Genomic DNA, 26,837 nt, shown 5'->3' on the forward strand with positions numbered 1-26,837 from the left:
AAATCTCTAGAGTCGTGGAAACAATTTCACTCAGTCAATCGTGCATGCTTAGTTTCACCAGAGGTGCAAGAGAAATAGAGAGACAGGCGTTTTCAATAAAAATGTATTTATTGAACAGTCTTCTTCTTTCTCAAGCATTGAAAATGAACTGCTACAATAGTAAAGCTTACTATGAAGTACAATGCATATAATACGAACAGTATTATAAAGTAGTACTGTAAAAGCATGATCTGTTTTCTAAGCCATAAAGTGCATAAAATGTATAAAATACATACAATGATTAAAGGATGACTAAAATACTCAACTGGTGCTTCTAAATACGCCTACCCCAGTGTACCTAACCTAGGTCTAGTACGAGGGAGGAAGTATAAGAGGAGTAGCAAAAGTTTTAGGAGTTTTCTGCCAGGAATCTGTTTCCAATAATTCTGTAAGAGGTCTAATCCGCTCCGTACCTTTGCTCTAGAATAAAGGTGGTCTTGTATCTCGTTCTCGGGACTCGATTTCCCAGATACCCGCCAGGGTAGCCTGGAAACACTGGAGCTGGATTTCTCGGCAGGAGAAATGACAGAGTCTCGCAGTGCGTCTGCTGGAGTGTCTGCTTCCTTCGGCACTTGCTGCTGCAGGGCGTCGGGCAAGTAGATAGTCTATCTGCTCCAAACCACCGTGTGTTTGTTTAGGCAAATCAAGGTATATTTATACTTTGAAGGTGCCGAGTTTGACGCATGTTTAAACTTAATAACATCACTCAAAGGCTCATTTCTTGGAAAACGCCGGGAGTTCTAGGAGAACTTAAAATTCAAGCAGTGGGAAGTCCTGGGCTGCTGAAGGCGGGTTTTTCCAAGAAAACGTTGTTCATTCTTGGAGCTTAGTGGAAGTATCCATGCCGTATTTGGGCAGTATGGTTTAGGCCAAATATGGTAATGATTTCTATGTCTATATAAGGAAATGATAAAGTATACCTATATAAGGGCATGAATCGGTAAATTTATACAAGGGTCCGAGATTCATTTACAACAGTATAATACTGCACTAAATGGCAGATACTCAAAACAAACGTTACATGAGGCAATGGTGGCAATTGTGCATGTATCAAAAGCAAATAAAATTCAAGAGGTAGCAAACGATACATTACAAGAGGAAAAGTGACGTGTGCATGTTACAACAGAGTACACAATACAAGTAGAATTATAATACTGCAATAAATGGCAGACACTCAAACCACAAGAACACACTGGGAAGGCACTTCTTATAGTCATGTAGAACAGAATTTCCTATAATGGAAGAACTTCCTTCAGATAATAGAGAGGGTGTGAATTAAATTTGGAAGTGTCTTTGAAGGAGGAGAGCTTTGAGGTCAGTTTTGAAGGCCTGAGAAGAGGTGGTGGTCCGAGGCGGAAGTGAGTTCCATATTCTCACCGCGTTGCCATCGATCTTTCCTTCTTGAAAGTGGGAGGTGCAAGCAATACGTTTTATGCATTATGTGATGCTCTAGAGCCACCAGAGAGTTTCAGATTATTCGCCAGGTAGTGAGGAGAGGAGGAGTGCAAGGCTTTGTGGGTGATACAGGCAGTCTTGTAGATGGATCTTGCCTCGATGGGAAGCCAACGAAGGGTGGATAAAATGGGTGTGATGTGGTTGCTTTTTTTGGCCCCAAATATGAAATGAGCTGCTGAACGGAGAACAGATTTAAGGGGGGACAGGTGGGATTTGGTGAGGCCAGTAAGAAGAGAGTTGCAGTAGTCCAGTCTGGCGAGAACCAGAGATTGCACAAGGGTTTTACGGTCGTGCTCCGGGAAGAAGCGACGAATCCCCCCAAAAAGGCGCAGTTGGTATCAAGCAGTCTTTGCAATGCAATTGATGTTGAGAGTAGATTGAGTTTTTTGTCGAGTATGACACCCAGGGATTTTGCGCTGTCAACCATGATGGGTTTATTGTTATGTAGATGTTGCTTCTGACCCAGTCTTCAGTGACCATTTGGCGTACCAGAGGCTTCCATGTTGCATACACCCCCACTCTTAGGTGCTTCCTTCCACCCGCTTAAAAAAACGTTTCAGCACAGTTTTTTATTTTTCCTTTAAAAAAAAAAAAAAGAAAGCAAATTTATCAATCCACCATGGATCAGCAAATAAAAAGACCCCGTGTAAAAAGACCCTCTGTGCATGTGTGGTGCACCTACAAAATGACATGGTCGCTTTGGCATAACACTCTTCCCCAACCCCCCCAAATTAGCTCTGCTGTACATGATCACTAAAACCATTGTCCTATTGTCAAAGCCAATAATTCCAAATGGCAAGACCCATTTCCTTGGCGTCTTTTAATGTGCTTAAGCTGCACGTGTTACACATTAAACTCTGGCCTATTTGCTTTGTCAATGCTTGTCTTATGTGGAATTTGCAAATAAACAAAGAGTTCAGTTGCCGTTGGAAACTACACACTTCATAAAAGTAGACCATAATTTGAGTCATTGATTTGTAATCCATAAATAGAATACCTCTGTCTGCCGATATTCATGTGCCTCTATCACAAATATAACTTTGCCACCTCTCGATGATACCCCATTTTCTATATGTTTTATAGTTATGGTTTTCCTTATATTTGCCGGGATGAATATAGCATCCGGGTCATTTTGTTAGAGAGTTGTGTCATTATAGACTGCTTGAGCTGCTATTCTAGCTCTCTCCCTTTCGTCGTCACTCTCCGACATTTTTATTTACTGAAAGTTTTGCAGAACAAGTTTCCAAGTAAACAAAGATTAGGTGCACAACATTTTTCAATCAGTGACATTTGTAACGCGCGCTACATACCCGTAGGGTCTCAAGGCGCTGGGGGGGGGGGGGGGGGGAGGCGGGGTGCCGCTACTGCTCGAACAGCCAGGTCTTCAGCTTCTTCCTGAAGGAGAGGTGGTCTTGGGTCAGGCGCAGGTCGGGAGGGAGGGAGTTCCAGGTCTTGGCGGCCAGGTAGGAGAAGGACCTTCCTCCTGTAGTCGCTCTTCGGATGCGGGGGACGGCGGCGAGGGCGTGGTTGGCTGATCGGAGGTGGCGTTTGGGAGCGTAGAAGTTGACTCGGCTGTTGAGGTAGCTCGGGCCTTGGTCGTGTAGGGCTTTGTGTGCGTGGGTGAGGAGGCGGAAGGTGACTCTCTTGCTGACGGGGAGCCAGTGGAGGTCTCTCAGATGTCCGGAGATGTGGCTGGTTCGTGGGATGTCGAGGATGAGTCTGGCTGAGGCGTTTTGGATCCGCTGGAGTCTCTTCTGGAGCTTGGCGGTGGTGCCGGCGTAGAGGGCGTTGCCGTAGTCCAGTCGGCTGGTGACGAGGGCCTGGGTGACGGTCTTCCTGGTCTCTGTGGGGATCCACCAGAAGATCTTCCGTAGCATGCGTAGGATGTTGAAGCACGACGAGGAGACGGCGTTGACTTGCCTGGTCATGGAGAGGGAGGAGTCCAGGATGAAGCCCAGGTTGCGTGCATGGTCTGTCGGTTTGGGTGCGGTGCCCAGGGCGGGGGGCCACCAGGAGTCGTCCCAGGCGGAGGGTGAGGAGCCCAGGATGAGGACCTCCGTCTTGTCCGAGTTCAGCTTCAGGCGGCTGGTCGTCATCCACTCGGCTACCTCTTTCATCCCTTCGTGTAGGTTGGCTCTGGCGGCGGCGGGGTCGTTGGTCAGGGAGAGGATCAGCTGGGTGTCGTCGGCGTAGGAGATTATGCTGAGGTTGTGTTTGCGTACGATGGCCGCGAGGGGGCTCATGTAGACGTTGAAGAGGGTGGGGCTCAGAGAAGATCCTTGGGGGACGCCGCAGATGACTTCGGAGGCCTCTGACTTGTATGGTGGTAGGCGGACTCTCTGTGTTCTTCCGCCGAGGAAGGAGATGATCCATTCCAGCGCCTTGTCCTGGATTCCGACGTTGCTGAGGCGCCGTACTAGGGTGCGGTGGCAGACCGTGTCGAAAGCCGCGGAGAGGTCTAGGAGGATGAGGGCCGCTGTTTCTCCATTGTCCATCAGGGCCCGGATGTCATCGGTGGCGGCGATGAGGGCGGTCTCGGTGCTGTGATTGGCTCGGAAGCCGGACTGTGAGGGGTCGAGGGATCCGTTCGTCTCGAGGAAGGCGGCCATCTGCTTGTTGACGGTCTTCTCGATGACTTTGGCTGGAAACGGGAGAAGCGAGATGGGGCGGTAATTCTTGAGGTCGGTGGGGTCCGCTGTTGGTTTCTTGAGTAGAGCACTGAGTTCGGCGTGCTTCCAGCTCTTCGGGAAGGTGGCGGTGTTGAAGGATGTGTTGATGATGTCTCGCAGGTGGGGTGCGATGACAGCGTCGGCCTTGTTGAAGACGTGGTGAGGGCAGGGGTCGGTCGGTGATCCGGAGTGGATGGAGTTCATTGTGCGGATGGTGTCTTCGGTGCTGATCGGGGTCCAGGCGTGGAGGGTGGTGGTGGGGGGTGGTTGTTCGGTCATGGTGTGCGTTGGTTGGTTGTTGAAGCTGTTGTGTATGTCCGCGATCTTGTTGTGGAAGTATGAAGCGAGGGAGTTGCAGAGGTCTTGCGATGGGGTGATGTCGTTGTTTCCTGCGCTGGGGTTGGATAGCTCTTTCACGATGTTGAAGAGTTCCTTGCAGTTGTGTGCGTTGTTGTCCAACCGGTCCTTGAATGCTGTTTTCTTGGCGGCGCGGATCAGCTGGTGGTGCTTCCGGGTGGCCAGCTTGAGGGAGGTCCTGTTGTCCGGTGTCGGTTCCCTTTTCCAGACTTTCTCGAGGGCTCGGCAGTTCTTCTTGGAGCTCTTGAGTTCGTCGTTGAACCATGGGGCCTTCTTGCTGCCGGGTCTGCTGGGCGGGGTCCTCAGTGGGGCGAGTTCGTCCGCGCAGTTGCTGATCCACTTCGTGAGGTTGTCAGCGGCCTGGCTGGGGTTCGCTGAGCTGGCAGGAGGGTGCTGGCTCAGGGAGGTGGCGAGCTGGTCTGCTGTGATCTTGTTCCAGCCTCTGCGGGCGGCCTGTTGCTGGTGATGGTGGGTCGTCGTTCTCTTGAAGGTGAAGTGGACGCAGCTGTGGTCCGTCCATTGAAGCTCTGTGGCGTGGCTGAAGTCGATGTCTGTGCTGGATGAGAAGACGGCGTCGAGTGTGTGTCCGGCAAGGTGGGTGGGGGTGGACACCAGTTGCTTGAGTCCCAGGTTGGCGAGGTTGTCGAGCAGGGTGGTGGTGTTGTGGTCGTTGTTGTTCTCCAGGTGGAAGTTGAGGTCTCCCAGGAGGATGTAGTCAGCGGAGGGGAGGGCAAGCGGGCTGACGAAGTCGGCGATGTCCTCGCTGAATTGTGTGCGTGGTCCCGGGGGTCGGTAGATCAGGGTGCCTCTGAGGGTGGTGTTCGGGTTGGTGTGGATCTGGAAATGCAGGTGTTCGGCGCTGGTCAGGGTGTTGTCGGTGCTGGTCGTGAGACGGATGGTGTTCTTGTGGATGATGGCGACACCTCCTCCCATCTGGTTGGCGTTGCGGTCCCTCCGGACGATCTTGTAGCCCTCTGGGATAGCGATGGCGATGTCGGGAGCTGACGAGGCGTTCATCCAGGTCTCCGTGAGGAAGGCAACGTCAGGGGCTGTGGCGTCCAGGAGGTTCCAGAGTTCGATGGCGTGTCTGTGGACGGAGCGGGTGTTGAGCAGGATGCACTTGAGGTGGGTACTGCTGGTGTTCGGCTTGGTGGGTGCGGGGCAGGATCGGATGCATGAGAACTTGCAGGCGTGGCAGCTGAAAGGTCCGTAGGTACGTCTAGGAGTGGCTTGATGGCATTCTGGGTGTCGGCCGGTGTTGAGAGCGCTGAGGGTGGCGGCGGAGTACGTCAGGCGGGTCGGTCGGGGTCTTCGAGGTCCAGGGGTCCTGGCGCTGGTCGCGATCCGGTTTTGGAACACTGTATCCTTCAACGTTGAATAAACCAAAAACTAACAAATAGGATTCTCGTCCTACTAAGTTTTGGCGGATATTGCACCCTTTCACCCACTCCAGACGTCTATTGGAGTTTTTACGGGAAAGAGGGGTCTGTGTGAAAAGCACGACTGAGTTACTCTAGTATCTAGCGTTAAATTATCGCCTTACCAAACGTTGGGCGCCATGTAGTGTAGTTCCTGTATTCCCAATAGGCTCTACGCATTGGAATAATATATCCCATAGCTTAGACTGAGGACTGAAGTCTACTAGGTCTCCACCGGTTATATTAGACTTAATTGTGAGTGCCAGCTAGCTCAGAGGTCACTAGAAACTTTCTCGAATGAAGAAGAAGGGATTCATTTCTGACAACCACCTCAAACATGACAACTTTGTTTCCCAAGAATAAGAAATCAAATCTCTAGAGTTGTGGAAACAATAGATAACTATTTCACTCAGTCAATCGTGCATGCATAGTTTTACCAGAGGTGCAAGAGAAATAGAGAGGCGGGCGTTTTCAATAAAAAGGTATTTATTGATCAGTCTTCTTTCTCAAGCATTGAAAATGAACTGCTGCAATAGTAAAGCTTACTATGAAGTACAATGCATATAATACGAACAGTATTATAAAGTAGTACTGTAAAAGCATGATATGGTTTCTAAGCCATAAAGTGCATAAAATGTATAAAATACATACAATGATAAAAGGATGACTAAAATACTCAACTGGTGCTTCTAAATACGCCTACCCCGGTGTACCTAACCTAGGTCTAGTACGAGGGAGGAAGTATAAGAGGAGTAGCTTAAGTTTTAGGAGTTTTCTGCCAGGAATCTGATTCCAATAATTCTGTAAGAGGTCTAATCCGCTCCGTACCTTTGCTCTAGAATAAAGGTGGTCTTGTATCTCGTTCTCGGGACTCGATTTCCCAGATACCCGCAAGGGTAGCCTGGAAACACTGGAGCTGGATTTCTCGGCAGGAGAAATGACAGAGTCTCGCAGTGCGTCTGCTGGAGGGTCGGCTTCCTTCGGCACTTGCTGCTGCAGGGCGTCGGGCAAGTAGATAGTCAGTCTGCTCCAAACCACCGTGTGTTTGTTTAGGCAAATCAAGGCATATTTATACTTTGAAGGTGCCGAGTTTGACGCATGTTTGGACTTAATAACGTCACTCAAAGGCTCATTTCTTGGAAAACGCCGGGAGTTCTAGGAGAACTTAAAATTCAAGCAGGGGGAAGTCCTGGGCTGCTGAATGCATAATTTGAGTCATTGATATGTCACGTTTCACTTCCAAAAACTGGAAATAATCATATTCCTTAGCAATTATAGGTTTGGAAAACTGATTTTAGAATATTTTTGCCACAGTGCACCCAACAATCTAGCACCATCTTCCACCTGAAAAACATGATTTGGTTGACGCATCTTCTACACTAAGGATAGCACTAAGATGGAGACAAACTGAGTGTATTCAGGCTTCATTTTAAAAAGTGAAATGTTAGTTGTTTCAAGTCCTCAGGATCCAAGTGCTTGAAGGGGGCGTACATTAACCATACCATTCATTGTTCAATACCTTCTTCAAACTCAGCGAGGGGTCACTTGCAGTGATTGTGCAGGATTTCCTCCTTCTAGTAAGAAGAAAGCTGCAGTGATTTGCCTAAAGTCGAAGGATTTCCTCACATTTACATTAAGCACAACAGCCTACAATATACAATCCATTGTGTCATTACCATCTCCTTTTGCGCATGCCAGTATTCATGGCAGCATATTATCAGGACGTACAAACACTTTTTTTAGGGGGCTTTGCTTTTGTTTTTGGGGGTTTGATAAGTGAAAACACAATCTCTTTTATTAATAAAATAGTTATTTTTCACAAGTAATGGGAAAGTAAATTTGGCACTAGAAAGCTCCATTTGTCGTATTTGTGTTTTTTCTGAAAGACACCCAGTAAATATATGTTCTTTTGTTTCAGATGTGTTTTGCAATTATGAAAATGGGATGGCTTCTTTCTTCAGACATTCTTATATGAGATTGCAGTTTCAAACTGCACTCAGAGCTTTATTGGGAACAACAGCATGGCAGGATTCAAACGAGGCTACGATGGAAAGATCGCTGGGCTCTACGACTTGGACAAAACATTAGGAAGAGGCCATTTTGCTGTTGTCAAACTTGCTCGTCATGTTTTTACGGGTGAAAAGGTAGCAGTAAAAGTTATTGACAAGACCAAACTGGATTCTCTGGCAACTGGGCATCTATTCCAAGAGGTGAGATGTATGAAGTTAGTGCAGCATCCCAACATTGTTCGTCTTTACGAAGTGATCGATACCCAGACCAAACTGTATCTGATCCTGGAGCTGGGCGATGGAGGAGATATGTTTGATTACATCATGAAGCACGAAGAAGGGCTTAGTGAGGATCTGGCCAAGAAATATTTTGCACAGATTGTTCATGCCATTTCCTATTGTCATAAGTTGCACGTGGTTCACCGGGACTTGAAACCAGAGAATGTAGTTTTCTTCGAAAAACAGGGATTGGTCAAACTGACAGACTTTGGTTTCAGTAACAAATTTCAGCCTGGGAAGAAACTCACCACAAGCTGTGGATCTCTTGCCTATTCAGCACCAGAAATTCTTCTTGGTGATGAATATGATGCTCCCGCCGTAGGTAAGTCTCAATTATGAACGCTGTCTTATGTCACCTGCTAAAAGTTTAACTATTTCTAACTATCAGTGAAGTTATTAATGGTGGTCTGGTCTTCACAGAGAGCTCTACTAAAAATCACTCCTACTGAGAATGTGTTTTACAAAACAAGGCGATGCCTCTGATTACATTTTTTTTAAGGGGTTGCTTCTCCCAACATAGCAAATGATTTTGGTGAGTTGGGCGGCGTGGGTTGTTAGGCTTGGCTTTGGGTAAAATACTGATCTGAAGGGTGCATTCTGGCAAATCAACAATCTGTTTATTTGTGCTTCTTTGACAATGGCAAATGTTAAATTTTGTTGAATAAACCTTTTATTAGAAACTGTTCTTTACAGAATTTAAACATCAGTCGCATTTTGGTTATGCAACAGAGAAAATCCGTAAGACTCCAGTTTAATGTGTAAGCTGAACAAGCTCTGATTGCACACTGAAACCATATTTATATTTCATTTGTTTCCAGCTTTACAGAGGGTCGTCTGATGGCTTATTTTGCTTCATGGCTACATTGGTTCTGATATCACTTCTGCGCTTGACCTCAACTTATCATTTTTGGCCAGTTGATTTCTCTGTATGCCTTTTTGGATAGGGGTATTGTAAAAGCGTAATTATGTTAATCTATATGATGTGAACAAAAACTGGAGAAGTAGAGTCTAGTACGTTCTAATTAATGTTCCCATTCCAATCGTCCCTTCCTATTTTCTTTAATCGTCTGAACCCTAAAGGACCAACAAAGGTTATAAAGTGGTTGAAATGAATGCTTTTTATAAATGATCAGTACCAATAGCTACTTGAGTCCGTTTTCCCCATAAGAGAAGAGAGAATTGTTCGTACCAAATGGAAATTCATATTCTTAGCAGCAGCTTTTCGAGCCACACATGTTTTCTGCAAATCTTCCTCAGTCATACTTAGTTTCCTCTTCCATATATCCGATTAAATGTAGTATATTTAGTAAAGCAACAAACAGTCTTGCTCTTGCAGATCATTTTAATGTACCTCCCAAAGAGTTTTTCAGCTCTTCTCTACAATTCCTCTCTTTTTGTTTTTTTATTCTGGTTTGTCGTTCTGGAGATTGTGTCAGGGAATTCGCTGCTGGTTTTGCCTGTGGCAAAAGTCCCATCATATGAAGTCGTCCAAACCATTATGTTGCCCAGATACTTTTTTGTTGCATTAGACCAGACTGAGAAGCACAAAAGAAACCAAGGTTCAGCACGGATATACAGATTCTTACATGTGTTAGCGTTGGCTTTTTGTGTTTTTGTATGCCAAGGTAATTTCCATACAGAATGTTTAGCTAGTGCTTCATTCAGCCTCTTCTGGACTTTCTTCCCATGTATGTATGTTGTCCATGAACTGGGGTTGTGAATTTTAGAATGTTTAATGTCCAATATGAAACCCTTAAACCTGGTATAATCTCTTCAGTTGCGACCTGCTGCTTTAGAAGAAGGCATATCGCTTGCTCTTTTGACCTCATTTGCCCTCGACAAAAAGTTCAAAGTTTGAAGAACTAGCATTAAAAAAAGTACCAGATTTCCAGCTTCTCTTTATTGGTGCACAAACAAATGATGAATGGAATGCTGAACAAATTACCCCCAGTCAACAGATCTGGGTTAAATCAATCGGTTTTTTTTGCTCACCGGGCCACCCCAGTTTGGACCCAGCCATATGCAAATCATCTGATTTGCCCCAGTTTCGGGGTATCACCACTCATCAGGCTAGCTTGTATCGAGTGGCAGAGCAAGCTAGGGACCCACCTCTGGGCATACCCATCCCACTTAGGGTGGGAAATGCTGTACAATCAAATATGTGTGTCCCTTGCTAGCTGCAACACTGGATTGCAGTTTGGGCTGGACTGTTCACATGAGGCACAGGTTCAAGACTGATTTGCATATAGCTGGGTCTGAACTGGGTGGGATGGTGAGTAATAAAAAGGATGGATTAAATCCATATCTGTAACTGAGGTGAGTGTTTGAAAAGTTTCAACACTCTGTACATTTTATTTTGTCATGCTGCGATCTCCTTATTGGGGCAAGACAGCCAGAGACGAGCCTTGCTACAATTTACACACTCAGCAGGTTTGCTTGAAATTAATTAGTACTTAACTAGTTCTACATATACAGGGTCTACTACGTTGGTGCTTCATGTCTCCATCAGGACTTTGAAGGCAAAGGTTTGGAGCCCAGTGAAAATTGTTTTCCTTTTCACTGTGCAGATGTGGTTTACCTCAAAAGGAAATGTAAGTTGAAACAACAACGTTTGAGTGGTATCAATCCTGCGTCAACTAGATAACCACCACATATTGCAGTGTTTACAAAGCTTGGCAGCATTCGAAGCCCAAAGTGCAGAACAATTCCAACATGTGAGCGGATCTCATACCAAACATGACTTTCTTTTCTGAACCCTCCATAATTTCATTAAAAGCATGAGTCCCTGGTGGGATCGTCCCCTTAAATTATGTTGCTTATCCAAGAGCATTCATCCTCCGTAGCAAGAAGTGTGTTCAAGTTTCTCCTTTAATGAACATTAATCCCACAAGTTCTCTGGTTGTTCAACTAGATTTAGAATTACTTGCTCCACCTGCCCCCAGTTTCCCCTTCATCTCTTCATAAATAGTACTGATCCTTCAGAGTCTTTGCGGATTACTGCACACCTAATTGGATTACTATCAGAGTATCTGAAACATAATAGATTTTACTCTTGATACTTTTGGTGTATCCACACATTAAAATGTTGATGGTAGTATGGTTATAATAGGTGTTTTACATTGACCTCCAAAACTTGGTCCATCAAGAAAAGTTCAACATTTTTCCTTGGCTCGCCTTGTCAGCACTAAAGTGCAGTCCAGCCTATTTTTTACCTTGCATCAATGCAACAGCTTGATTGCTCAAAAGCTTTCTTTTCATCTTGTATTTCTGTGGTTCCTTGAGCCCTTCTGAAGCCGAGAATGTGTGTGTCACATTTGGCCCTCCTTATGAAATCAGGTCTTCAGATGCTGAAAAGAGATTGGTATTGCTTTTGATTGATCACTGATAGCTTCAAAATTCCAACCTCTAACATCAGCATTTCCTTTGCCATTTTCTGTGTGGTGTCAGTACAAGTTCATGTTATGAAGCTGAAGAGACATGCACCTAGATCATCAAACACACTGACTCCTGACTCTGGAAGTTGTGCCACTTTCTGGAGGCTTAAAGCTTTCCTTCCATTTTCTAAACAAAAATGTACTCCGATTTTCACAAATCCAGACAACTGCATTTTATAAACAGACTTGCTCTCCCCTTTGCTTTGCTTTCTAGAAACCCATCCTTGCAACTGGGTTATCCTCAGCAACACTCTATTACTCATTAGAATAATGAATACATGTGTAACAGATTCTCTGGCAGGTTTCATCATTTAACATTCATATAGCATTGAATGTTAACACATCCTTTGCTGTTTCTCAAACATGCCTTCACCTAGTAGACTTATCCCTTCAGAAATTAATTTGTCACTACACATTGCTTCCTTCTTGGCGAGAAGCCCCCAGCAGATACTCTGGCATAAAGTTTCTTTATGCTTCCCATCAATTCCTGTCTTGCACAAGACCATTTAGAATGTCATAACCCCTTAAGCACTCCTCCATTATAAATCTTGGGCTTGCCAGACTTGCTTACCACATTATTTTCTCATGTCATGGAACAATTTTCTCACTTGTCAACAGGCTACACGCTTTCTAGTCCACAGTCTATAAGCGGGTTTCATGTTCTGATGTGAAAACACCAATGAGTTGGCTTGTCTTGATGTTTTTTTTTTTTTAAATAACTGCCAGGTTTGGGATGTCTAGTTTTCTTAACGAAGGATTTGTGGTGTTCTCTTTGCGTGGGACTTATACTAGATTTAGCTTTGTGGATCTTGGGTTATAATTGGGTATAAGCTTGGAAATGGGGTCTGTAAATATTTGGGCCTAAGGCCTCCTTGCCTCTAACATGCAGAGCAGTTTTGAATTTTATTCTCCATTTCACCAGAAGCCAATGGGTGGCTTTTGAGAACCTATTTATTGTGTTATCCCATTACTTTTTGAAGATGAAGCACTGTCTGGAGTATCTGTAAATTCTTCAAGATCTCCTTCTTGCAATCTTCAGCTTAAGCAGTGTTGCACTAGTTTAGTCCCACTGCCAGTGAGACCTTCTCACTGTAGTACAGTGAGTTAAGTAAAGTAGCAGGAGAGGCCTATTCAACAATATGAGGTAGAAGTTGTACATGTTTGACCATTGTGGTGATTTGGTGACCACCAAAGGTAGCTTTTACCATCCCACACTCCAGGAGCCTCTACTTCATGAAGGGTCATAGTGGCTCGTAGTTCCTTTGGCCTTATGAACACTAGGTGATCAACTGAAGATTCGGTTCTGAGGATCTTGTATTGGTGCCATCCACACGGTGGTAGCTTTTCCTACATCTGAATATACACATTTCATAGAAGTTAAAAATCTTTTCCTTTGGCCCCATTGATTGTCTAGGCATACTCAGAGTTTAATATTGTTTGATATATTTTGGCACTGTAAATGATACTGGGCTGTGACTTCTCCAACTGGCTCATGAACATCGAACAGAAGGTGGGAAGGACGGGATTCCTGCAGATTGTCGCAAGGAACAGGTTTGATTCTCAAGTAGACAGCACTGGATTGATTTGCTGGTGGTAGTTGGATAAGAATGATTAACTTCAATCATGAACTGTCCTATAGTTGAAATAAGGGATTAGCTGGGTTCTTCACTGTGGGAGAAGAGTGGTTCTTCTATGAATTTGGCAGTTGCAGTGTTGTGCCTTCTTCTGGAAATGAAACCTTACTGTTTGTTGTGCAACACCTTCTACAAATCCAGGAGTTCACATTTTTCTACCTGTTTCATGATTATATTAGGGGAGGTTGGATATTGCCCTATAGTAGTCTGCATTGAGCAAAATGGCTTTTTTTTTCTGGCTCAGTTTAGTGTTAATAAGGCAATGGGCATGCCCCTTTGGTAGAAACTGGCCTTTTATGATTTCTGTTACCTCTTAGCTAAGCGAATGAAAATCATTTTTTAAAGTGGAGACTGGACAGGGTTTGGCATAGATCATTGTTTGAAGCTGTAGATGTTTGAAGCTCTCCGCTTTGCATCATGCAGGAGGTAATGGCCAATTGCCTTGGTGCACTCATGTTTAGGTCGAGCCTAGGCGCAGTGCATGTGCTGCATCTTCGATAAATGCTGTATTCAGTCTCTGGGCTTGCAGCCCACCCATTGCCTTTTGATATGTCTCTTCAATTGTCGTTCAAAAATGCTTGCTTGCTAGTAGTTAATGCAATGAAAATAAAATTTGTAAAGTGTGACAATCACCCGGGGGTATCTAGATGCTAAGCAGAATCTGACAGGCTGAGAAGATCCAGAAGACTGCAAAATTATTTGGAAAAAAGCCAAGTTTTTAAATCTACTTTTAAAAGTAGTTTTGAATTTTAGTTCTGCAGGAAGAGAATTCCACAATTGTGATTTGCATAAAATGAAACCTCTCCCACCCCAGTTGGCTTTCTTAAATCTGGGGATTACCAGATTTCCATTTGTGGATGATTGCAATGAGATCTTTGAGATATATCGATGAAAGTGCTGTATAAAGTAGTCTGGGCCAACAGCATGTTGTGCCCTGAAGCCAATGCGGAGTGCTTTAAACTGTATACGTTTGTCAATGGGGAGCCAGTGTAGTTGAATCAGTGCTTGAATAACAGAAGTATGTTTTGGAATGCCCAGCAGTAGCTTAGCTGCGGCGTTCTGTAATGTTTGTAACTTATGTAGAAATCGTTTTTGGATGTTAATAAAAAGTGCATTGCCATAATCTACTTTGGATGAGATTAGAGTCGTGACTACCCTCTTTTGCAGGCTAGGTGGGATGAAAGGTAAAACTTTCCTTAAGATTTTCAAAATGAGGAAACACGAACAAGTGATATGATTAATTTGTCCTTCAAAGGATAGCTTGGCATCAAAACTCACCCCCAGGTATTTGCTTTTCCCTGGGGTAGGCAGATTCCCTAGTTCCCAGGGCCAACACTTGTTTGACCAAAAGGAAGTGGTGTTGCCAAATAGTAAGACCTCCATTTGTGAGAAGTTCAATTTCAGGCAATTGCTGCTCATCCAGTTACCAACATGAAGCATGCAGTTGTGGAACTGGGTAGCAGTGGATCCCGAATTGTTAGTGACAGAGACAACAATATGTGTGTCATCCACATATGAAACCAAGGAAAAGCCAAATGATTTAATTAAAGCTGGAAGTGGGGTAATAAAAAGATTGAACAAGGTAGGACTCAAGGATGAGCCCTGAGGGACTCCTCAAGGTAAAGAGAAAGCTGGTGAGGTGAGATCACCTATGCAGACTGTTTGAAGGAGAAAAGAAGTCAGGAACTTGAATGAGTTATCTTTGATCCCAATTGATTCAAGGCAATCAATGAGAAGTGCATGGTTGACCATATCAAATGCGGCGGATAGATCCAGAATGATCAGAGCCGCATTTACCCCGCTCTCTATAGTTTGCCTAATTTCTTTCATGGCTGTAATCTGCGCCAGTTCGGTGCTGTGATGACTATGAAAACCGAACTGTGTAGAATCCAAACTCTTATTTTTTTTCTAAGAAGATGGTCGTTTCATTATTGACGATTTTGTCAAACAGGTTGGCAGGGAATGGTAATCTAGTTATTGGTCTATAGTTGTTGGGGCCACCAGTGTCTAAGTTAGGCATTTTTAGATCTCGGGCCTAGCGTCGCAGTGTGGTCGGAGCCCGAGATTTAATGTTTTGGTACAGTGGGGCTTGAACCCGCCCCTCTTCTCCATTGGCTGGCCTCATAAATGCAGTCCAGCCATTACAGGAGAGGGGCGTCACTCAGTTCAAGTCCCGTCTTTTTCGGATTCGGGGGCATGTTTTTTGCAGTTTTTAACTCTGTGACATCATCTGTCTCTCAACTGCTAAAAACATGCCCCCGAATCTGAAAAAATACGATGCTTTCTCTGAGGCATTTCTGCCTCGCCTCGGAGAAAGATGGTGGTGTCCTCTGTTCCCTGCTTGTCTTGAATTACTTCCTAAAATTTGTACTATTCTCACTTTTTAGCGCGCAAAGATTTGTATTCCGCAGTTCTATTTTGCGCTCCATTGTTTGGGCCCGAGATGCTTTAACCATGCTTAAATTATCGCGTTGGCAAGACAGCACTAATAAAATATACTGCCACATATCCGACGAATAGCTCTAGCAATCACCGGCGGACTCGTCTGGTGACGGCGTTTTACATTATGCAGGCTGTTTACTCTTTGTCGTGCCCGCCCGCTCCTATTGTGTAGCTGACACTGTCGTTACGCCGTGACGCGCCAATAACAAAGGTGAGACCGGCAGCTGCGCGCGCTGCACTGCCAGAGGTTTACCCACCACACACTGCTGACTGGTGGCGAGTGACACCAAGGGAAGCCGGCTGCAGTACAGCTCTTTTTGAAGAGGCCTCTCTGGTGGTGTGTCACTCTCCACTCGCTGTTCGTTTAGCCCTTCTCCGCTGCTTATTCCATCCCCATTTTGGCTGACATTTTGAGAAACGTGTCATGGGCAGAATATATTGGTCTTGTTTTTCACGGTCGCTTGCTACGGAATTAAAGGTTAACGCCTGAAATACATTTGCTATAACAAGACGCTTAATCATGCCGAGATCTTCACGATTTGAGAAACTCGTCCATGGATTTAATGTGTTAATTGCATTGTGCAAGTGCAGAGCGGGGCTACTGAACGCTTCCTGTGTCAGAATTAGTAATATGTGGATTTAAGTTTCGCTCGCCTTGTTTACGAGTGGGGCATACGTTTCTGATCTATGCGCAAACTCCTGTTTATAAAAGTTTACCCGGTAATTGTAGGGTCTGATAGTTACGCTCCATAAAGTATCCCACAAAATACCTTGTAATTAACGGGAAATATGGAATTGAGTGCAGATGGCACAAATTCAGAATGTTATGCCCTATTTCTAAGTCTGGTCTCAATAGGAGGTATGTAAAATGTATATCCATATGCACATCCCTTTTTACCCAAGGATAGCAACTATAAGTAGTGAAGATTTAGCCAGTCATTGTTGGGTCCTATAAACTCTGCACTCTATTAGATACTCCAAAATGTACCTGATAATTACCAGGATGTTACATTTAGTTTGGCTGGACTACATTCTGCCTGTTGTACGCCATTTCTGAGATTGAACTCAGACAGGAAGTATTTACCAGATACCACAATGTGTTTTCCAGATCTGGTAAATACCTCACTTTGTGGTGAGGTAATCATGGGTGGATTGGGATGAAACAGTGGCCCAGGCACCCAAAGAAAAGTTACCCACATTTACGGATTGCAACCTTTCTTGAATCATTGTATGGTTAGCATTCAGGCTTATTTTGTGGAGAAATTTGTGGAAAATCTGCATGGTTCAAAGGCCAGTAGCATCATCCAAGACAGGAAACAGTCATTCCATTACAGATCACACATGTCTTCTGGCACATACCTTCAGGTCTGACTTCTAGACCAAAATATAATTACTTATTCATCAGGAAAAAACATCAAAGCGTGGTTATTCAACGAATCCTCTAAACTGTGCCTTTTCCTTCTATACCAGGACATCCTTGTTTTGGTATTTGTTGCACCTAATTAATGTATCATTCATTCTTTCCGGCCTTGATCTCTCTTGCTCATGGTTAAAGTTTGATGAGGAAAAATAGGCCCCAGCCTGAACAATAAGAGGCAATTACCTGCAACCAATGGCACAACTTAAGCACTACCAGTGCTTAATTTGAGCAAGTGATTTCCGGTGCGCAGATTTGGCACTTAATTGCTGGCACCAGCTCTTATAACGGCAGCCACATGGTGGGGCTGTTTGTGCAATTTAAAGATGAGCAGAAAAACTAGTTGTTTGTTAATTCAATATACATTGTAAACAACTAATAACTGCCACCCAAGCTATTCTTAAAGCTTTGACAGCCTCAAACAATCTGAATTGTCACACTTGTAGCAGTGTGATGGTTAGTACTCTTGTAAGTACAGTGGCAATGTGTGGTGCAAACATCTGTGGTCTCCTGTTGAGGGTCCTGGCACTTATTTTTTTACAAATTAAGCGCACACTTAGTACACTTCACTGGCTATGCTTTCCCATGTTACCACAGCAACACGTTGTGCGGCAAAGCCACCCATTGTGACAATGGGCCAAAAAAAAGCAGTAGGTTGGTGAACATTTGTGTGGAGCAACAATTACTGCCAAAGAAGAATGTATTTCACCACAAGTAGTCAAAGGATTCATGTGCGCTTTGCCCTTCCGCCCGCCCTTCAGTGCGCTTTGCCCCCCTGACCGCCCTTCTTCCGTGTGCTTTGCCCCCCTGACCGCCCTTCTTCCGTGTGCTTTGCCCTCCTGACCGCCCTTCTTCCGTGTGCTTTGCCCTCCTGACCGCCCTTCTTCCTTGCACTTTGCCCTCCCGCCTGCCCTTCGTCCGTGCACTTTGCCCTCCCGCCTGCCCTTCGTCCATGCACTTTGCCCTCCCGCCCTTCGTTGTGATAGCTTTTTCTGAACTCTGTTCCCTCATTGTGATCTTTTTTTCTGGACTCTGTTCCCTGTGTGTGGCTCTGTGTGTGTGCGTGGGGGGGGCTCTGTGTGTGTGTGCGGGGGGGGCTCTGTGTGTGTGCGGGGGGGGGCTCTGTGTGTGTGCGGGGGGGGCTCTGTGTGTGTGCGTGGGGGGCTCCTTGTGTGTGCATGGGGGGCTCCTTGTGTGTGCGTGGGGGGCTCCTTGTGTGTGCGTGGGGGGCTCCTTGTGTGTGCGTGGGGGGCTCCTTGTGTGTGCGTGGGGGGGCTCCTTGTGTGTGTGTGTGGGGGGCTCCTTGTGTGTGTGTGTGTGTGTGGGGGGGGCTCTGTGTGGGGGGGGGGCTCTGTGTGTGGGGGGTGGGCGCTGTGTGCATGGGAGCAGCATTCATCCCTCCCACCTCCTCCCATGTCACTGCATGCCCGTCCCGTTGCCCCTTTCTGTCTTTGTCCTCCTCTCAGAGTTCTAATTTCAAAGCACATTCATGGCCGATCCTCCGGGACTGAGGCATTTTTCAATTATATAATGTGAACTCGAACAACCCGAAGGTGGTGAAGTGCTTTCCATGAGCGCTAGTTACATTACACAAGGTCAGATACATTTTTTGGGACATTTTTACAAAGTGCGAACTAGACTGACCCAAGGGTATTGGAGCGTTTTACAAAAGCGCACGTTACATTACACAAGCTCAGGGTAAGTTTTTCGTTTTAAGGTGCGTGGAGATTAAGTGATGCTGACACCGTCCCTGTTTATTCATTATTTCCACTCTATCTCACAATGGGAGCACTTTCTTGTTGCTATGTCCAGTGGTCCTATATCCAGGGGGCTGGGATAGAGGGTGGGACTGGTGGCTTGCTGGTAAACGGATGGCGCATGCAAGGTTTTGAATGGAAAATTCTGGAGAAGGGCGCCTGGTGAATGAGGCCTGGGGAGGAGAGGTGTGACAACTCTGCCATTGGAAAGTACTTCACTGCTTTTGAGGTCTCGCATGGCAGCACATGGGCTGTCTCACTCTCAGCACTTTCAGCCCGCCCATCGCTGTTGATTTGTTAATGAGTGCATAGTTTGCTTCCATGTGGTTTATTTTGTGGTGAATGACCCTCCTACTTGTCTCTTGCTCCCTCCCGTGGAGTATCAGCCTAGTACTGTATCCTGGCATTTTTTTACCATTTATTTGTGGAGGCGCACTTCTATTTTTAGGTCGAGGTAATATCCGGTCTGCCGAAGGCAGAACCGGAAGTACCGAGATTTAATGTTTCTTAGTATGGACTATTTGTCCCGCCTCTGTTTTTGCCTCTCTCCCATTGGCTGGCTTCCTAAACGGAGGCCAGCCATTAGAAGAGAGAGCTGTCCCTCCGAATAGGCTCCGTCCTTTTCGGATTTGGAGGTGTGTTCGGTGGTGTTCTTTCCATTTTTAGGCCACACCCATTCTGAGAACACCGACCACGCCCCCAATCCGAAAAATCTTGAACGTTGTGTCCGCCATTATTTGTTTTGTCTTCCCATGAGGATCGTCTCGCTTTCTCCGTGATGCAAGGACCGGCAGGTAAGCCATATTGTTTTTTTGGCTTACATTCTCTCTTTTTTTTAGGTTTCGCTGGGGGGCGGAGCCGTTAGGCTCCTCCTCCAGAGAAATCTGTAGTTTCTAGTATGGGTGACTTGAACACGCCTCTCTGCTTCATTGGCTAGCTCCATAAATGGAGGCTAGCCATTGGAACAGAGAGGCGTCCGTCAATGCCGGACCAGACACGGGGGCGTTCCCGAGAATCTTTGGCTTTTGGCTACGTCATGATACGTCCGCCAAAAGCCGGGAACGCCCCCGAGAAGAGCTGGCCCGATCGCTGTGCTCGTCGGCACAGATTCAGGGGTGAGGGGAGACCCGTGGTGTTTCCCTGTGCCTTATAATCCCCCGTGTCGATCTGCTGGCGAGGAAGCAGGCTGACCGCGATCTGCGGCCCGAAAATCTCTGGCCGCTAAATCACCGTCGCGGCCCGGGGCCAGAAACACCCTCTGCAAGCTGTGTTCGTGACCGGGAGCTGCGGTAGCTGAGATCGAAGCCGCCGCGCTCCCATTGGCCACAGGAGTCGAGCCCCCTCACTGACGCCGCGACGGGATTGGCCCGTGCGCCGTCGCGTCACTACTGAAGCTGTGCAGGGATTGGCCGCTCAAGGTTCGTCATCGTGGGTTGCCCCGGGAGCCGCACTGCCGTTGGCTGACTCCCGGGTGGTTGTGAGGGCTCGCCTGCAAAGCAGCGACCTGATTGGGCCATCGGCGGAGGAGCTGCACCTGAAGCACGACGAAGAGCCTCCCGGAGGAGACCCATCCCCGCCGAGGAGACCGTGAGTGCCCCTGTGCCCCCGGCCTGCCGTCCCAACTGCCGAGTGCCTGCATAACTCCCCCGCCGCTCGTAGGATTGTCGAGAGCGGGCGGGAGAGCAACCGGGACCGGCTGTCCATTAGCCTGATAGAATTGGATTGACTCTGAAATATACAAGTTCTGTCCGAGAGCCTGAGCCGGGAATGACTGACGGTGATCCTGCCCTGGTCCCCTTAAAGCCATGTGTGATATACCCAACTCCCCCAGCTCTACCGACACCTCAGAGACCCTTTCTACCAATGTTTCTCCGAGTCCCGTTTATATCACCGGAAGAGGGCGTCATGACCGACTGAGCCTCGCCATATTACAGAATTATTGGTCTGCGAGAGGTTTCCCAATTTCACTACATGCGGGTCTCCTCCCTCCCGACGTCCGTGTCCTTTCCCGCCCCCCTCGTCCTCTCCCGCCCCCCCCCCCCTGTCCTCAATCTGTCTCGTCCTAGTTTCTAAACGCCATTATCTCAGAACAAGTCGCCGATATAAACAACGGAACGTGACGTGGCTTCCAGACAAATATGCAGTATTTCTGAGTGCTAGATGCAGCAGGTCGGTTTCAGTCTTGTGAGGGACTGTGCCCCAGCCCTGCTGACTCTGTAGAGGCCTCGGACAGGTTCACCCGACTTCACTACGGCCCTACAAGAGCCGGGAATGACTGACGGTGATCCTGCCCTGGTCCCCTTAAAGCCATGTGTGATATACCCAACTCCCCCAGCTCTACCGACACCTCAGAGACCCTTTCTACCAATGTTTCTCCGAGTCCCGTTTATATCACCGGAAGAGGGCGTCATGACCGACTGAGCCTCGCCATATTACAGAATTATTGGTCTGCGAGAGGTTTCCCAATTTCACTACATGCGGGTCACTCTGGCATTTGCTCTGCCCACCCTGCCACATAGTCACAGTAGATCTCCAAGCCTCCCAGGTCCATGGTGAGCAAATCACCCTACAAACAGCCAGATGCGACCTCAACGTCCCCAGCCCTGCCGCTTAGCTGCCAAATACCCCATAGAGCGTGTTGCACCTTCACTCACTCTTGACCTTTTAACCAAGTGCTCCGTGCCTATTGGAAATATTAAACTCACGCGTACATCGGTCAATTCATACTTAAAATGGCGTTGGCTGAATTGTCAGGATTTGCTTAATGTTTTGGTGCTCTTTCGCAGCCTTGCACACGAGGTGGCCTGTCTCGAATACAGCACAGTTCCAGCAGAATGCTTCACACCTGCAGTTAGATTTCTGTATTTTTTTTTTTAGCTTTAGTTACCAGCTGCCCTATGCCATAAAGGGCACAATGTAGGGGCATCGCTAGCGTTTGTGCACCAGGTGCAGTGGCACCGGGACCTAGAGCCCGTCTCAAACACAGAACACTTCCCGTTTCCCTCCTCCCTCCCGACGTCCGTGTCCTTTCCCGCCCCCCTCGTCCTCTCCCGCCCCCCTCGTCCTCTCCCGCCCGCCCGCCTCGTCCTCTCCCGCCCCCCCCCCCCCCCTGTCCTCAATCTGTCTCGTCCTAGTTTCTAAACGCCATTATCTCAGAACAAGTCGCCGATATAAACAACGGAACGTGACGTGGCTTCCAGACAAATATGCAGTATTTCTGAGTGCTAGATGCAGCAGGTCGGTTTCAGTCTTGTGAGGGACTGTGCCCCAGCCCTGCTGACTCTGTAGAGGCCTCGGACAGGTTCACCCGACTTCACTACGGCCCTACAAGAGCCGGGAATGACTGACGGTGATCCTGCCCTGGTCCCCTTAAAGCCATGTGTGATATACCCAACTCCCCCAGCTCTACCGACACCTCAGAGACCCTTTCTACCAATGTTTCTCCGAGTCCCGTTTATATCACCGGAAGAGGGCGTCATGACCGACTGAGCCTCGCCATATTACAGAATTATTGGTCTGCGAGAGGTTTCCCAATTTCACTACATGCGGGTCACTCTGGCATTTGCTCTGCCCACCCTGCCACATAGTCACAGTAGATCTCCAAGCCTCCCAGGTCCATGGTGAGCAAATCACCCTACAAACAGCCAGATGCGACCTCAACGTCCCCAGCCCTGCCGCTTAGCTGCCAAATACCCCATAGAGCGTGTTGCACCTTCACTCACTCTTGACCTTTTAACCAAGTGCTCCGTGCCTATTGGAAATATTAAACTCACGCGTACATCGGTCAATTCATACTTAAAATGGCGTTGGCTGAATTGTCAGGATTTGCTTAATGTTTTGGTGCTCTTTCGCAGCCTTGCACACGAGGTGGCCTGTCTCGAATACAGCACAGTTCCAGCAGAATGCTTCACACCTGCAGTTAGATTTCTGTATTTTTTTTTTAGTTTTAGTTACCAGCTGCCCTATGCCATAAAGGGCACAATGTAGGGGCATCGCTAGCGTTTGTGCACCAGGTGCAGTGGCACCGGGACCTAGAGCCCGTCTCAAACACAGAACACTTCCCGTTTCCCTCCTCCCTCCCGACGTCCGTGTCCTTTCCCGCCCCCCTCGTCCTCTCCCGCCCCCCTCGTCCTCTCCCGCCCCCCCCCCCCCCCTGTCCTCAATCTGTCTCGTCCTAGTTTCTAAACGCCATTATCTCAGAACAAGTCGCCGATATAAACAACGGAACGTGACGTGGCTTCCAGACAAATATGCAGTATTTCTGAGTGCTAGATGCAGCAGGTCGGTTTCAGTCTTGTGAGGGACTGTGCCCCAGCCCTGCTGACTCTGTAGAGGCCTCGGACAGGTTCACCCGACTTCACTACGGCCCTACAAGAGCCGGGAATGACTGACGGTGATCCTGCCCTGGTCCCCTTAAAGCCATGTGTGATATACCCAACTCCCCCAGCTCTACCGACACCTCAGAGACCCTTTCTACCAATGTTTCTCCGAGTCCAGTTTATATCACCGGAAGAGGGCGTCATGACCGACTGAGCCTCGCCATATTACAGAATTATTGGTCTGCGAGAGGTTTCCCAATTTCACTACATGCGGGTCACTCTGCCATTTGCTCTGCCCACCCTGCCACATAGTCACAGTAGATCTCCAAGCCTCCCAGGTCCATGGTGAGCAAATCACCCTACAAACAGCCAGATGCGACCTCAACGTCCCCAGCCCTGCCGCTTAGCTGCCAAATACCCCATAGAGCGTGTTGCACCTTCACTCACTCTTGACCTTTTAACCAAGTGCTCCGTGCCTATTGGAAATATTAAACTCACGCGTACATCGGTCAATTCATACTTAAAATGGCGTTGGCTGAATTGTCAGGATTTGCTTAATGTTTTGGTGCTCTTTCGCAGCCTTGCACACGAGGTGGCCTGTCTCGAATACAGCACAGTTCCAGCAGAATGCTTCACACCTGCAGTTAGATTTCTGTATTTTTTTTTTTAGTTTTAGTTACCAGCTGCCCTATGCCATAAAGGGCACAATGTAGGGGCATCGCTAGCGTTTGTGCACCAGGTGCAGTGGCACCGGGACCTAGAGCCCGTCTCAAACACAGAACACTTCCCGTTTCCCTCCTCCCTCCCGACGTCCGTGTCCTTTCCCGCCCCCCTCGTCCTCTCCCGCCCCCCTCGTCCTCTCCCGCCCGCCCCCCTCGTCCTCTCCCGCCCCCCCCCCCCTGTCCTCAATCTGTCTCGTCCTAGTTTCTAAACGCCATTATCTCAGAACAAGTCGCCGATATAAACAACGGAACGTGACGTGGCTTCCAGACAAATATGCAGTATTTCTGAGTGCTAGATGCAGCAGGTCGGTTTCAGTCTTGTGAGGGACTGTGCCCCAGCCCTGCTGACTCTGTAGAGGCCTCGGACAGGTTCACCCGACTTCACTACGGCCCTACAAGAGCCGGGAATGACTGACGGTGATCCTGCCCTGGTCCCCTTAAAGCCATGTGTGATATACCCAACTCCCCCAGCTCTACCGACACCTCAGAGACCCTTTCTACCAATGTTTCTCCGAGTCCCGTTTATATCACCGGAAGAGGGCGTCATGACCGACTGAGCCTCGCCATATTACAGAATTATTGGTCTGCGAGAGGTTTCCCAATTTCACTACATGCGGGTCACTCTGGCATTTGCTCTGCCCACCCTGCCACATAGTCACAGTAGATCTCCAAGCCTCCCAGGTCCATGGTGAGCAAATCACCCTACAAACAGCCAGATGCGACCTCAACGTCCCCAGCCCTGCCGCTTAGCTGCCAAATACCCCATAGAGCGTGTTGCACCTTCACTCACTCTTGACCTTTTAACCAAGTGCTCCGTGCCTATTGGAAATATTAAACTCACGCGTACATCGGTCAATTCATACTTAAAATGGCGTTGGCTGAATTGTCAGGATTTGCTTAATGTTTTGGTGCTCTTTCGCAGCCTTGCACACGAGGTGGCCTGTCTCGAATACAGCACAGTTCCAGCAGAATGCTTCACACCTGCAGTTAGATTTCTGTATTTTTTTTTTTAGTTTTAGTTACCAGCTGCCCTATGCCATAAAGGGCACAATGTAGGGGCATCGCTAGCGTTTGTGCACCAGGTGCAGTGGCACCGGGACCTAGAGCCCGTCTCAAACACAGAACACTTCCATCATAATGTTTTACAACTGCAGTTAGGGTTCTGTTTTTATTTTATTTGATTGTTGCTGTTATTTTTTTGTATTACCTGATTGCCCTATGTCCTAATGGGCTCAATACAGTGACATTGCCACCATTGGCGCAGCAGTGGCACCAGGGCACACGACCCTGATAAGTGTTGTATTTTAGTGCTACAACAGCAGTCACATGAGGCATTTCCCTTGTTTGCACCAGGGCCAATAGTATCCTTGCTAGCTACTCATACCAAGTTCCAATCACGTGCTTTGCTTTTACAAATCACCGGGCTAGTTCAATTGAAACAAACATCATAGCTCCCAGAATGCATTACATTTATAGAGCCAAGCGCCCTAGAAAAAGTATAACAATTTTAGAGGAAGGCGCCTTGGAAAAGGTGGTGCCTGTTGCGACCAGTCATCTGGTAAACTTGTTCTCATTGAGGTTTTAAAGAATACTACCCACTAAAACACCAGGAATGGCTTGCACAGTCCTAATTTGCGACAACATAAGATGGTAAAACGTGGAGCCACGTCAGGGCGTCCTTTTACGAGTGTTTGGGCAGTGAAGCTTCCCAAGAGCCGGGTCGAAGATGACAGTAAACCCTGGGGTCTGCCTGCCCAGCCCTGGGGAGGCTGCGCTCCAAGGGCCGTTAATTGTGTTTTCTTTTCCAAATGACATGTCAGGGCAATTACCAGATTCTGATCAGAGCCTCCCGCCCGGATTGAATCCACATGTGATAAGGAATGTGCGACTTGTTATCTGTCGCCCTGGAATTAGGGAAACACTTCCAACGTGTCATTCCGGGGTCCGCTTGCATCCCTCGGCTCTTTTGATCTTGTTTTTAGCCCTTTAAAAAACGCTCTTATCCTGTTCCTGATTTCGGCGCTTTGTTTGCCCGCTTGCCAGTCGCAGAGAGAGGCGGTTTGCTCAGCAATGGCGGCCTTTTGTTGCTCTTTCCCTTGTGTTTATTGGGCCTGGCTGCTGCCATCAGCTGCAATGCGCAATCCATAATCGCCAAATGATCACAGCTTTGTCAAGAGAACTCCCCTCTATAGCTGCCAGGAAGTGTTTGAATACAAGGGCATAACACAAGCCCCTGAGGTGCGGGAGCTCCATTCAGGCCAATGTCAATGAACATCTGAAATATAGGAGGCTCAGCCTCCTCAACCCACATCACCTGGGTTAGTCTGGCATTTGATTTATTCTGCCCAGCCATGCCCCTTCTGCATAGTCATGATAGATCCCGCAAGCCTCCCAGGTCCATGGTGAGCAAGTCACCCATACAAACAGCCAGATGCGACTGCATCTACCCCAGCCCTGCCCATGGCCGCCTAATACTCCATAGAACCTGACATCTTCAATCACTCTTGACCTTTTAACCAAGTGCTCCATGCCTATTGGAAATTGTACACTGAACAATTCATACTTTGAGTTACATTACCTAACTGTATGAGTCTGCAGGTTGGGGTACACCATACACCTCTCCTCTTGCTTGGGAGATTTCACTTGTGAGGGAAGCAAGATATACTCCTCTAGAACTGTGACTTTTTTAGGTTTCACCTGGCGATGCGCTGCGCAGCAGCGTTCGCGCAGGTGAAAACTTTTTTTTACATGTATGGGGCTTTGTTCCGCCTCTCTGTTCCATTGGCTAGCTCCATAAATGGAGGCTAGTCATTGGAACAGAGATGCGTCACTCATTCCCTGAGCAGATTTGTCGGCGTTCCGGCGATTTTTACTCATCCCGCCCAT

General features: G+C 47.4%; 1 protein-coding gene across 1 annotated transcript in view; it reads left to right on the top strand.

Moving 5' to 3' along the window:
* Positions 1-26,837, top strand: part of SNRK (SNF related kinase) — a 147,726-nt gene that overhangs the window by 18,538 nt on the left and 102,351 nt on the right. The window contains exon 3 of the mRNA XM_086951543.1: positions 7,857-8,548. Coding sequence (XP_086807669.1) covers positions 7,960-8,548 — 589 coding nt within the window. The 5' untranslated portion in view covers positions 7,857-7,959. The remainder of the gene's footprint in view (positions 1-7,856; positions 8,549-26,837) is intronic.

Source organism: Lissotriton vulgaris, unplaced genomic scaffold, assembly GCF_964263255.1.
Source record: "Lissotriton vulgaris unplaced genomic scaffold, aLisVul1.2 SCAFFOLD_310, whole genome shotgun sequence".
Taxonomy (NCBI): domain Eukaryota; kingdom Metazoa; phylum Chordata; class Amphibia; order Caudata; family Salamandridae; genus Lissotriton; species Lissotriton vulgaris.